Source organism: Pseudoliparis swirei, chromosome 15 (assembly GCF_029220125.1).
Source record: "Pseudoliparis swirei isolate HS2019 ecotype Mariana Trench chromosome 15, NWPU_hadal_v1, whole genome shotgun sequence".
Taxonomy (NCBI): Eukaryota; Metazoa; Chordata; class Actinopteri; order Perciformes; family Liparidae; genus Pseudoliparis; species Pseudoliparis swirei.
In genome coordinates, this window is record NC_079402.1 from 10,507,063 (window position 1) to 10,519,745 (window position 12,683).

The 12,683-nt window shown below is 40.6% G+C and overlaps 1 protein-coding gene across 1 annotated transcript in view; it reads left to right on the forward strand.

Annotated features, from left to right (window-relative positions):
- The window catches only part of LOC130205742 (transmembrane protein 132C-like), a 144,819-nt gene that overhangs the window by 54,166 nt on the left and 77,970 nt on the right, over nucleotides 1–12,683 (forward strand). The window contains exon 2 of the mRNA XM_056433243.1: nucleotides 2,790–3,726. Within this exon, the coding sequence (XP_056289218.1) occupies nucleotides 2,790–3,726 (937 nt within the window). The remainder of the gene's footprint in view (nucleotides 1–2,789; nucleotides 3,727–12,683) is intronic.

The following is a 12,683-nucleotide window of genomic DNA, read 5'->3' on the forward strand; positions in this document are numbered from 1 at the left end:
TGAGGCGACAGTGCTAACCACTGAGCCACCGTGCTGCAATGACTTCCCTGCTGCGGTAGGGACGTGTTTTGAAAAGAAATGTGTGTTTATTTGAGAATCTAATTGACGAAATAGAACCAACTTCTTATGGTTGGACATGAAAGTCATAACCGATAAAGAAGGATCAGAGAAGTAACACACCGATCAATTGGATTGGGTTACAGTCAGAAATAAGATAAAAGGTACATAATAAAAATGGCATTTTGGAACTAAGAGCTCTCCATAGTTGCCCTATTACTTGAAATAGCAGCATGGTGCATGGCACAGAAACATGATATCCTTTTTCCACTATGCTCTCCTTATGAGAGATGATTATTAGATGGATATTCAGTATGAGGTCATTTTCTTCATATATATATATATATATATATATATATATATATATAAATATCCTCCAGTCTGCATGTCAAAGTTTATATTGAATAAAGTTTTTGAAGGACCAGATATTAAATTTGTATCCTAAACATTAAGGTAAAACAGGGTTTTGAGAGAAGGCTTTTTTCCTTTTTGAAGTGCTGCTTCTTCGTCTGGTTCTAGTTCCGTCCATCTGGCCATGGATCATCACAAATCAGTGCCACGCCACGTCTACAACAGCACGGAGACTTCAGGACAGAAAATCAATGGGCTCTCATGGGCTACTCCATCAGTCCAAATATCTGGAACTTGATGGTGAAGAGGAACAGGGGAGGGGAAGATTTACAGAGGGCAGGATGGAAGCAGTTTGAAGTATACAGGACTGTCTCAGAAAATTAGAATATTGTGATGAAGTTCTTTATTTTTTTTGTACAATTCAAAAAAAAAAAAAAAAATGCATTCTGGATTCATTACAAATCAACTGAAATATTGCAAGCCTTTTATTCTTTTAATATTGCTGATTATGGCTTACAGCTTAAGAAAACTCAAATATCCTATCTCTAAATATTAGAATATCATGAAAAAGTATACTAGTAGGGTATTAAACAAATCACTTGAATTGTCTAATTAACTCGAAAAACACTGCAGGGTTTCCTGAGCCTTGACAAACACTCAGCTGTTATAAATCTTTTTACTTGGTCTGAGGAAATATTAAAATTTTATGAGATAGGATTTTAGAGTTTTCTTAAACTGTAAGCCATAATCAGCAATATTAAGAATAAAAAATTACAATAATATCAGTTGATTTGTAATGAATATAGAAATGCATGACATTTTTTTTTTTTAAAAAATAAAAAAGAAAAATAAAGAACTTATCATCTAATTCTGAAGTATACTGTATACTGTAGGGGAGGTGAGGTTGGATGGGCATACCAGATTTAAAGATAGGAGTGAGCTGTGACTGAGCAAAACCGCGAAGAAAGACGCTGACAGACAACAAATGCTGGGTATCATTGACGTTTTTTAAAATACAAGTTCCACTATGACACCTGAGTAATGTTACCAATACAAAACATATCTTTTTTTTTCTTCTTTTTTTTTACCTTAGCACAGAGATTTTCAAGCTTTGAGACACTTCTCCTCAGTTAGGGCTCAGGAGAGTTAAAGGGGAGGCGTGCAGTCAGTGACGCGAGGCAAAGATGGTGTGCGAGGCCAAAGGTACAGGCATTCTGCTGCTCTAAGAACAATGTCAGACATTGTTGTGTGGACCTCTGATTTAGCTGAGCATATGAATCATAAACATATTTTTGTTTTGCCAAAATTGGTCACATTTCTGAGTAGATCAATTTACATTTATTGTCCTTATACAAACAGATACATATAGAAGTCAATTAGATATGGGAACATTTTATGAAATGATAAGTAAAGACAAATTGTATTTCCCCAACTCCATACAGCACATGCTATGTACTAATTGCCTTGGTATACCGTTTTTGAAGCAGTACCATTTTGTACTAAGAGGAAATGACACATCATATGCAAAGAGAGGATATCAATCAAACTGCAGGGCTGAAATGCCATCTCACTTCACAAAGAGAAAGCAATATTATTTTCCAAGATCTTCCTCAAGCCGTCTCTTCACCATCCACAATTAGTTTGAATGTTTTATACGAGTAACTGCTACTTTTTCTTTGTGCATTGCATTGAAGGATTAAAATGCATATTAACAGCATTCAATGTCTGATTCTATCACTTTTCCAGTTTGACATAATTATTAAAACCTGATAATAATTACTGTTTGGAGCAGAGAATTGTGTCTGACCTGGCATTTGAGGGCAACTTCTTATATCCGACTGTATTGAAGCATAAAAGGCCATTGGAATGAAGGAAGAAGGGATGCAGGAGGGAGACGAGAGATGAAGTCATAAGAGGAAAAAACTAAATCAAAAAACGGAAGAATTGAGGGAGAGGAAAACAGAAAAAGGATAGAAGGCTGGAGGGAATGCGGACAAAACTGATAAGCAAGAGCCTCTGAAAGACGCAAGTGTTGTAAATTGGGTCTAATACATTCTTTTAAATAAGAGCAGTGGCCCATGAAGGTGATATCATATGAAAATGTCTCCAACAAACCAGTTAACATTCACTGCGAGAAGTAACTGTAGATATGATTGCCTCAGGTTGCAGGCAGTGCATGCAAATGTTATGTTAAATGTGATCGTGAGTTATTTATCCAATTCTATTCTCATTCTGCGCTTTGATTTCACACCGGGCTCGGGTTTTTTTGATAGGGTTAAGACAATGAATCTTCATCGTGCAGCCATAAGTACCATGATGCATGACTCCAGGTGTTTTTACCTGAGTTGTTGAAACTGAGTCATTTTGTCTCTTTGTTTCAGTGGTGGAAAGCAAGGTGATCCTGGAGGGCCTGCAGAGGTATGGCCCCACACCAATATACCTCCCTGTCAGCTACCAGATCCTCAATGCAGACTCAGCATTCTTCCTACAGGAGGCAAACCAGGACTTAATGAGGAACTCAAGCCTGCAGGCTCGCACCGAGTCCTTCTTCATCCACCAGGCCCGGCAGATGCCCTTTGTCAATGCCAGCTACGGGCCGCTGTCTGTCCAGCAGCCTGTCCCTCTGGAGCTGCTGCAGACCGCTACGGGGCCATTTAACACCCCCCCCTTCGCGACATCATCAGCGCCGACGTCGGCATCGTCGTCGGCATCGTCGTCGCCTCTCTTCACATTCAACTGGAAGGTCCACACCTATATTATCAGCAAGCGGATTCACCCCAGTTGGCCAAAGGTTCAGGTGCTGTTCTACATTGCAGGGAGGGACTGGGATGATTACAGCGCCATACACAAGCTGCCCTGCGTCCAGATGTTCGCCTTCCACGAGACTCAAGAAGTGCGTGGGACATGCAGGCTAAAAGGCGAGCTGGGGATATGTGTTGCCGAGCTGGAGCCCCTCGCCAGCTGGTTCAGCCTGCCCACCGTCAGACCGGGTAGGCAGAGGGTCTCTGAGCAGGCCCAGGGCACTCCTGTGGAGCTCTACTACATGGTTCAAACCACGGACAGCGGAGACTGCAGCTCGGCGGATTCAAGAAAGGGCAGCTCCGTTCACCCAGACCAGCAGAAGCCGATGGGCTATTTCGCAGGGCACACACCGATGCAGCGCATTGGGAGCGTCAGGCTGTTTCAGCCGCTGTCGGAGCTAAAGCTGGACAATAACTTTGTGGTGATGGCACCCTCCAAACCTATCCGGCAGAGAGAGACACTGTCGACTTTTCTGGCTCTGTCCACGCTTTCTTCAGTGCCAATTTTCACCCTCAGGTGAGTCAGCCTCCTCCTGAGAGAACACAGTTAAATCTGCCGCTCTACTGATTATCTCTCACTCCCATACCCATTTAAACAGACATCATTGAGCATAAAAGCAGTTAATAAAAAGGCACTGGTAGACTCTAAGAGGATAGATAATCCTCCACAACCACACATCTGACAATGCACATCAACATTTGCAGTTTACCCATCGGTCATGGACATGTGAGCATGCCATAGGAGGAAATTCTCCATCATTGTTTTTGTGAGTCATTCACTGAAATGAATTTACAGGCAACACAGTTACAGTACTACCATGTATTTACGACATGGCACTGTTGTGATTTCTTCTTGTTTCATCAAAATAATCTGCAGTTGGCCAAATCGCGGATTAATCTCTGGTATTAGAGATTATCATGTGTGTGTGATAAGCCTTTGCTTTGCCACACCAGACTCCGGTCCACAGACAATGTTTTTGTGAAATAACATAGTTTCAGGGACAAAGAAAGAGTTCGCCACACAACAAACTTGTCTCTCTTTTTTAAATAGAAAGATCTTGGTAGTTATTTGAATGTTGTTTTGAAGTTAATACTCTTGGTAGTTATTTTAAAGTTATTTAAAAGTTTTATTGACAGCACAAAGAAAACAAATTGAAAAAAATTGAAGTTACGGTCTCATGTTTATGGTTTGCTATCACTTATAGAATATGTATTTTTTAATTAATTATTTTATTTTTAATTACACTGCTTCTGGATTACAAAAAAATATAATCTTCTATCTGAATACAACCCATAACAACCACATGTAGCCGGGCTTCCATTAAGAAAAGATTTACTGACTGCTAAAGATTAAATATATATATTTAAATTGCAATAGCTAAAGTTGCTTTGCAGAGAAGGTTTTGTTTGTGTTTATTGTAACCTTCAAAGTCATTTCTAGAGAAACATTATAGATATATTGTAATGCATAAAGCCTGCCAAGCATCATCGTTGACAGTCTGGAGGGGATTGTTTTGACTGGATAAAACCTTAATTATACCCTTGAGCATTTCATGAAGATTGTTTTCATATACTCACCTTCAAAATTGTGTTTGAGAATTGTGTTTGTATCTGAAGTGTTTCCATCCAACACAACAAGGTAGTTATTGATTCATTTAGCTTTGTCTCATACAAATTAGCATCCAAAGTGACTGCAATTTATCCTTGTTGTATGATGCAAATTAAGGTGTAAGGAATATGCATTCCATGGGCTACGTTAATGCCTGAGATCTAAATCATGGCAGATGAAGCGGTTAGCAGCCTCAAAGTGGAGCTATGACAGAGAGCCCTGGCAATTTGTCAACCCTTGGTGAGCAGGAAATGTGCCAAAAAGCCTCATTACTTTTCCTCTTGCTCAAGTGATGATGAACTCCCATGAAGTATTAGTCCTCACTGTGTGTGTTTATCACATTTCTCAGCATGTTTGTAAATGGGAACTTTAAAGGCGGTATTTTTCTCCCAGCGGCATTTCGCACCAATGTTGCACCCCAATCGTTCAGAAGTTCATCTTTTTTATGTTTTTTCCGTTGGGATGCAACTTCAAATTCAACCAAAAATGCCTCATTAACTACCAAAAGATTAAACCTCAAAGTTCACTGCCAGCTCACCAGACTCTGTAATTGAACACTCGGACGCTGATGATCAATCTCGTCTCCACTTTGGTGTGCATTGCTTTTATGTTGCAGGGATAAACATGCGGTGCTATTCAATGACTTTGTCTCTTAGTTGTTGAATTTCCTGATGATGAAAAACTACTTGTACTTGAAAACACACTTAAAGCATTTGATATTCCCATGATGGCGGCGTGAATTCACATTAGAATCACAGGCGGTGGGGGCTGCAGGGTGTGTGAGAGTGTGTGGATCTTTGTTCTGACTGTGGGGAACACTGTATGTGTTTGCATACTGTCGCCCAGTGTTTGACTATTCGCTGGTGTGGGTGTGTGTTTATAGACAGTTTACTAGTTTTTTCTCGTGGCAAAGGCATCATTAACTATTTATGTTTTCTGGAGTTACTCCCTTCTTCTTCCCATTACCCCCCCCCCCCCCCCCTCACTCACACATCCATTTCCTCCCCTCTCCTCCAACACAGAATAATTGAATCTATCCCGACAGCCTTTATTCCAACATGTGCTGCTGTCAGCTGGAATAAGTTGAATGTTCTACTTTACTCTTGATTTGACTTCTTTTACTCTTTTTTGAGAGGACAGTAAAACTCTTAAGAACATTGAGAGAATAATTGAGTGCCACCTTTGACCTCAGCAGCAGCTTTCATTGCAGACGTACCATTAGATTCATGTGGACGCGCCATCCATCTTCCACAGTGGTGACTAGAGACCATCTTGAAACAACGTAAAATAGAGCCAGGGATGATAAGTGGGGGGTTGGGTAAGGGCGTGTGCTAATGCTCATCGTCTAACTCGCCTTTCACTTTGAGATCAACTCCACACCTGTAAAGTTTCATGACTGTTTCTTATATGACTGCAAAGCAATCGCGCTGACAAAAATCTGTCCACAGACAAACAGAAATAGAAAGACAGGGCAAAGTACTCAAAAGTTTCTCCAGGATCACATTTTGCCACGATGACTCACACACAGACCTACGGGGAGAATACTATCGCAGCTGGTAGATGTCCCAGTACAAGTCAGTCGGATAGCTCAGTGTTTAAATCCTGTGCAGAAAAGTGACAGGCGGTCTGTAGGCAAAGCAGTAATATTACACACAAAGGTGGAGGTGAACACATTGTTTGGTAAAGCTACTTTTTTCAGAAATAACATTTAATATGTTTGTGCTCCAATGTTGGAGCACTACAAATGTGTTTCCTGTTAGCTGCAACATGTCCCTTTGTGTAGGATTTTAAACTGTTGATCAAATTGAACAGAGTTTTTAGGAGATACATCTGGTTGCATGTACAACTTTTACATTTATGACAAATAACTGACTTAATGTGAATGTTATGATTGCCGATTGTCCATCTTGATACCATATGATGCTGTTGTAGGACAAATAGAGTCGTGCCAACATATTCAGTATTGTCCTTTAAATCTTGGCATACTCCTGATAAGACAGTTGATCTTGGCTTTTTTATTGCTCTTTAACATAATGTGTCTTTTGATTTCAGGTCTTCACTCAGTGCTGCTGTGCTTTTCATTAGCTTCAGTTAACTGTCATGAAGCAACATAATTCATCATGGACCTTTCAGCAGTATTACACGATTATGAAATTACCTGGCATCCCATCACTTCCAACGCTCCACTTTAGGTGCAGTTTATAATTTCATGAAGGAATAATTCATGTTCCTCATGTGGCGTGACAAATGTCAGTGAAACATTTTAAATATGTCCTTTAGTTGTCATACATTCCCACGGATATACATTAGTTGCACAGCAATAACAGCACACCTAACCATAGAGTTATTTTATTGGCTATTTTCTCTCTTATTTTACAGAGTAGTTGGCTATATTCCATATAATCCAAACTAATGTAATTATTGTGTGTGTAATTGCAGGCTAATTAACCCTAGCCGCTGGACAAACAGACATTTCTGCACACACAGTCATGAATATTCACAGTCACAATCACATGTGCCCACACAGACATACAGACTCTCACACACGTACATTGCATCGGATCCGCCTCGAGCCAACTGTAGAGTCATGGGGTGTTGTCATGCTAAGGGCTCCCAGTGGAATCCATAATTCCCTACCTCATTAGCAGTGGAAAGAGGGTTGCAACAGGTTGGAAAAGGGTTCTCCAGCTACTCCCTATTCAACATGCAAATGAAAACACAATTTCCTCCTGAACAAATTAACAGGCTTTTCAAAAGATAAACTGCCCCAGCTGGATTGTAATTTTGACTAAACAATCCGACATATTCCCACAGATCCTCCCGGGGGCAGGGCTGCTGATGAATGCAAATTAATTTCTAATATGTGAGAGTGCGAAGGTATGAGTATGGGGGTTCTTCATACTGTGCCAGCCCAAGCAGTCAGCAAGAGTTGTGTGATTATTCATAGATGTTCAGTGTTGGGGCTATAAATAAAGACGGGCATTCAGTTGAGGCCGGTTTGGAGTCACTCAGACGTGATGCAGTGCTTCACGTCAGCTGAGTCCGATCCTTAACAGAGTTCAGGATCACAGGTCGTGGGCTTTAGCTGTTTGTTATTGGCCGTTGTTTGGTGAAATATCAGCAGGAGAAAAGGTTGGAATAAAGATGTTCTCCTCAGTGTATTAGCCTTATCTCGACCCCGCTCCTCTGTGAATTTGTTCTTGGTAAAGGTCACATAAGATAGGTATGTCTCTTTTCCATTTCTGTTTCTGTTCTTATCTGTACTATTCCTTGTATTTTATCTGCCACTCTGTCTTGGTCTCTCTTCCATCCTTGTGTTGTATAACCTCTCTCTCTCTCTCTCTCTCTTCTTCATCCTGAAACTTTAGCAAAATAATTCCTTTGTTTTTTGTATCTAAATATCAGGAAGACTCTTAAAATTACATTAATAAAACTAAAAACTGAGTCAATGTACCCCTCCGTTCTCTAACCATATCCACCTTTGAGTTGTTTTTTTTCAGTTGCCTGCTCACGAGTGTTTACTTTGAAAACACAGACTTTCCTCATCTATTCAGTAATAAGTAATTAGTCATTTGAGGCCTGGAGGGACCGTTCACTATTTAGATACAACTCCCTATTGGGCCCTGCCACCACAAAGCAATCACCAGTGGGCCACAGCAAGTGATTTGAATCCTTGTATTTTCTACCATAATGATTTCCCATCACTTTTCTCCAAGTGAAACTGATGAATTTATTGGACACTGGAAACCCAGAATGCCTTGCTCTCCCACATCCCTGCTGCCTGTCTTAATTTTTGTCTTTGCTCTGTCCATCTGCCTTTGGAAGAGGCTACACGTCCCCAAGGGAATCTCGTGATCCCACAGCTTGGTAAAGGGCTGCAAGAACACGGCTTGCCGTTCCTACTGACAGATGCCTTGAGACTTTGACTATCAACAAGGTCAGAGGTTGTTTCGAGTTTTCTCTTTGGTTGCTTTGAACTTGTGAAAGTCTTGTAGGCCTTTAATAAGGGCAGCAGAGGGAATAAAGGGAGCAGGAATGGGGTCCGCCCAAGAGATTGGAGCTCCATATCTGGGCTAGGGATAGGATTGCAGTCAAAGTATGGACCTGCAACTTCTTGATGTTAAACTCAGACAAAACCGAAGTAATTTTAATCGGCCCTGAGCACCTCAGAGATCAATTATCTGGTGATGTGGTTTCTGTAGACGGCATTGCCCTAGCATCCAACACCACTGTAAAGAATCTTGGCGTTATCTTTGATCGGGACTTGTCCTTTAACTCCCACGTAAAGCAAATCTCAAGGACTGCATTCTTTCATCTACGTAATATTTCAAAAATCAGGCACATCTTGTCTCAAAAAGATGCAGAAAAATTGGTTCACGTTCGTTACTTCGAGACTGGATTACTGCAACTCCTTATTATCAGGCTGCTCTAATAAATCTCTTAGGTCTCTCCAGTTGATCCAGAATGCTGCAGCTCGTGTTCTCACTAAAACTAAGAAAAGAGATCACATCACTCCTGCACTAGCTGCTCTGCACTGGCTCCCCGTAAAATCAAGAATCACTTTTAAAATTCTTCTCTTAACGTACAAAGCCTTGATTGGTGATGCACCATCATATCTTAAGGAGCTTGTAGTACCATATTGCCCCACTAGAGAGCTATGCTCACTAAATGCGGGACTACTTGTAGTTCCTAGAGTCTTAAAAAGTAGAATGGGAGCCAGAGCCTTTAGTTATCAAGCTCCTCTTTTATGGAACCAGCTTCCAATTTCAGTCCGGGAGGCAGACACAGTCACCTCGTTTAAGAGTAGACTTAAGACCTTCCTCTTTGACAGAGCTTATAGTTAGGGCTGAATCAGTTTCACCTGGTCCAGCCCCTTGATATGCTGCTATAGGCTTATAGCTGCCGGGGAACGTTTAGGATGCACTGAGCACCTATCTCCTCTTTTTCTCTCCTTAAGGATGAATTTTCATCTCTCAATCACACGTTACTAACTCTGCTTTCTCCGGAGTCCTTTTGACTTCACGTCTCATGGGGTCATCGGACCCTATGAGACGGCATAGATCCTATCTGCCTGATGGATCATCGAGGTCTGGGGCGTGGAATTCCTGCTCCTGACTACGCCACTGTCCTGTTGAGACTCCGCCCACTGTTGGGACTCCGCCCACTCCTCCTCCCCACCGCCATCTGCCTGATGGATCGTGGAGGTCTCCATCGTGGAATATGCCTACTATGAACTATTCATACACTCTGTCATATTCATTGAATGTATTTTAACTCTAAATCTGTCCTTCTGTACACATTACATCTATTGCATCTGTCCATCCTGAAGAGGGATCCTTCTCTGTTGCTCTCCTGAAGGTTTCTTCCCTTTTTTCCCCCTGAAGGGTTATTTGGGAGTTTTTCCTGGTCCGATGTGAGGTTTTGGGGCAGGGATGTCTATGTGTACAGATTGTAAAGCACTCCGAGACAAATTTGTAATTTGTGAAATTGGGCTATACAAATAAACTGAATTGAATTGAATTGAACATGTGTGGGAGGTACTGTAGGGAAGTGTATCTGTCCCTCTCAGATGTTTCAACGTGTCCACCATCATGAAAACAACACAGATCATTTTGTAATGATGTCATACATTGTAAATCAAAGCGGAATTTAACACTAAGTAGGCCTACTACCGAACACTGAAAAAGGTTCTCGGGGGAAAACATAGGCAACCTGCCAATCACATGGTAGCCACGCCATAAAAAGCATTCCCTGCGAGAATCTTATATGTTTAATAAAATGGGATCATCATTTACTGTTTTGGATATTTAAATGAATATCATGTTGTATTTAAAATGACTTGGAAATAGCAGTTGAGACCATGAACTCATGCTTCCAATGTTTACTTAGGTAATAAATCAAGTGGGAAGTCGGGTCATTTTTTCAATCACACTCCTTTTTGCAACCAGAGGAGTCGAACCCTGATAGTCATTGTGCAGCAATGTAGCCACTATTATGGCTGTGGTATTGCTATGTAGATATGTATTGTTGAATTAGTATAGCTGTACAGTTAAGTTGTGTCTCACATTTCTCAAAATATTTTAGAAGTATATACTTCCACCAAGAAGTATTCTAACTTTAGCATTAATCTACTGCATTCTGAATCAGCTGCATTTGGGGAACGAATGGCATAGCTGCGACCAAAGGAGCATTAGAAAAAGCAAAAAATACCCCAAATCAATCAGAGATGTTTTTCACACAAGAAGCAAGACTGAATAACTCTTCACTTTATTCAGGCTATCGAAAACCCAGAATAGAATATTTAAAAAATCCCAAAGATCTTAAACCTCTTTCATATTGGTTGTGAGACCCTCACTGTTCTCATGAACTTTACACATTGCTATTAGAAGCCAACATGCAAACTCTGGGCCATTAAATAATTGTGCATACTGGTTCATGACTAGTAACATTTGAGCTCCTCTCCATTGAACCCAAGAAAGATGGATTAAGAATGACTACAGCTTGGTAGTTATGACTCATCGTCTCAAAAATAATGAGGTTCACCCATTCTACTGTCCGTCATAATAAACACTCTTATCTTCAGATGTGCACATGCAAAAAATTACCATGCTAGAGCTGCACCCAAAGAGCAGACGCTCTATGGAACAATACGTCAAAAGATATAGATATATGGAGGATAGAAACAAGTGAACCTGGAAGTTGGTTGACATGTCGGTGCTTAATACATGAACACACATTAGATGTTGAGAACCTGACTCTTCAGCCATGATGCTAGTTTGTTATTACAGCCATAACCAGAAAGACTTTACACATTAAACTGAAGCAGAGTTGACAGACAACCACTTTGATTGATTAATAAATTAACACACAGTTAATGTGCTTAATGCTCATACAACAACTACAAATAATTAATGGTTGCCCTCAGGCCACAACCATTACCAATAGTCTGTGATGTATACTGTGCAGATGATTTTGAGCTTCATTCCATCCATTATGTTCTGTATGCACTGTGCAGCTTATCAGAATCAGAATCAGTCAGAATCCGTTTATTGCCAGGAATGTTTCCACAAACGAGGAATTTTTTTGGCGAAAGGTGCAACATTTGACATGACAAACAACAATCAACGCGACAGCAACAGTGCAAAGTGTGTATTAACTTAAGTATAAGATAAGATAAAGATAAATAAAGATAAACAAATAAGATCAAAATAAACAAAGATAAGCATGTTATAGTTATATGTTCGCACACCAGCGGTGACATCTAAAAAACCTTAACACCAACGATCTGGATTGCAGTTGTGAATTTCCTCACAGTTCTGTTGAAGCCAAAAGGAAAGCTGCTCTCTACAATAAAACAGAAATCTACCAACGAGCACCAACGAGATGAGGTTTTCGTCAAGGAAATCCTTTACTCCTTTAATCCTTTAATCCTTTACTCATCCCGCTACACTTCTACTCAAACTTCTGCATCACTGTAAACTCCAGCTCCTGCATTCTGAGTTAAAGATGGTATATGTAGGGCTGGAGGGGTTGACAAACAGGGCGGGTAGAATAAGGTCTGCTGGCTAGCTGTGAGTTGGCCTTCTATTCACTTGTTTATCCTGCATGTTGCTCATAAGGATTTACTTTGATTCGTTTGAGCCCACAGACTTGACAACTATAACACAAACTCAAAGGCATGCAAATTTTAATGTGGATTTGAGGCAAAGCGGGAGAAATTATTTAATGCTGTGGTGGTCATATATCGCAAGCCTTGTTAAGGAACTGCCGCCAAGACAAATTAATGCACTTTTCCCAGCTAAATCCTGCCAGACGGGTTAGAGATGCACAACGATTTAAAGTCAGAGAAACAATAAATAAGGGTT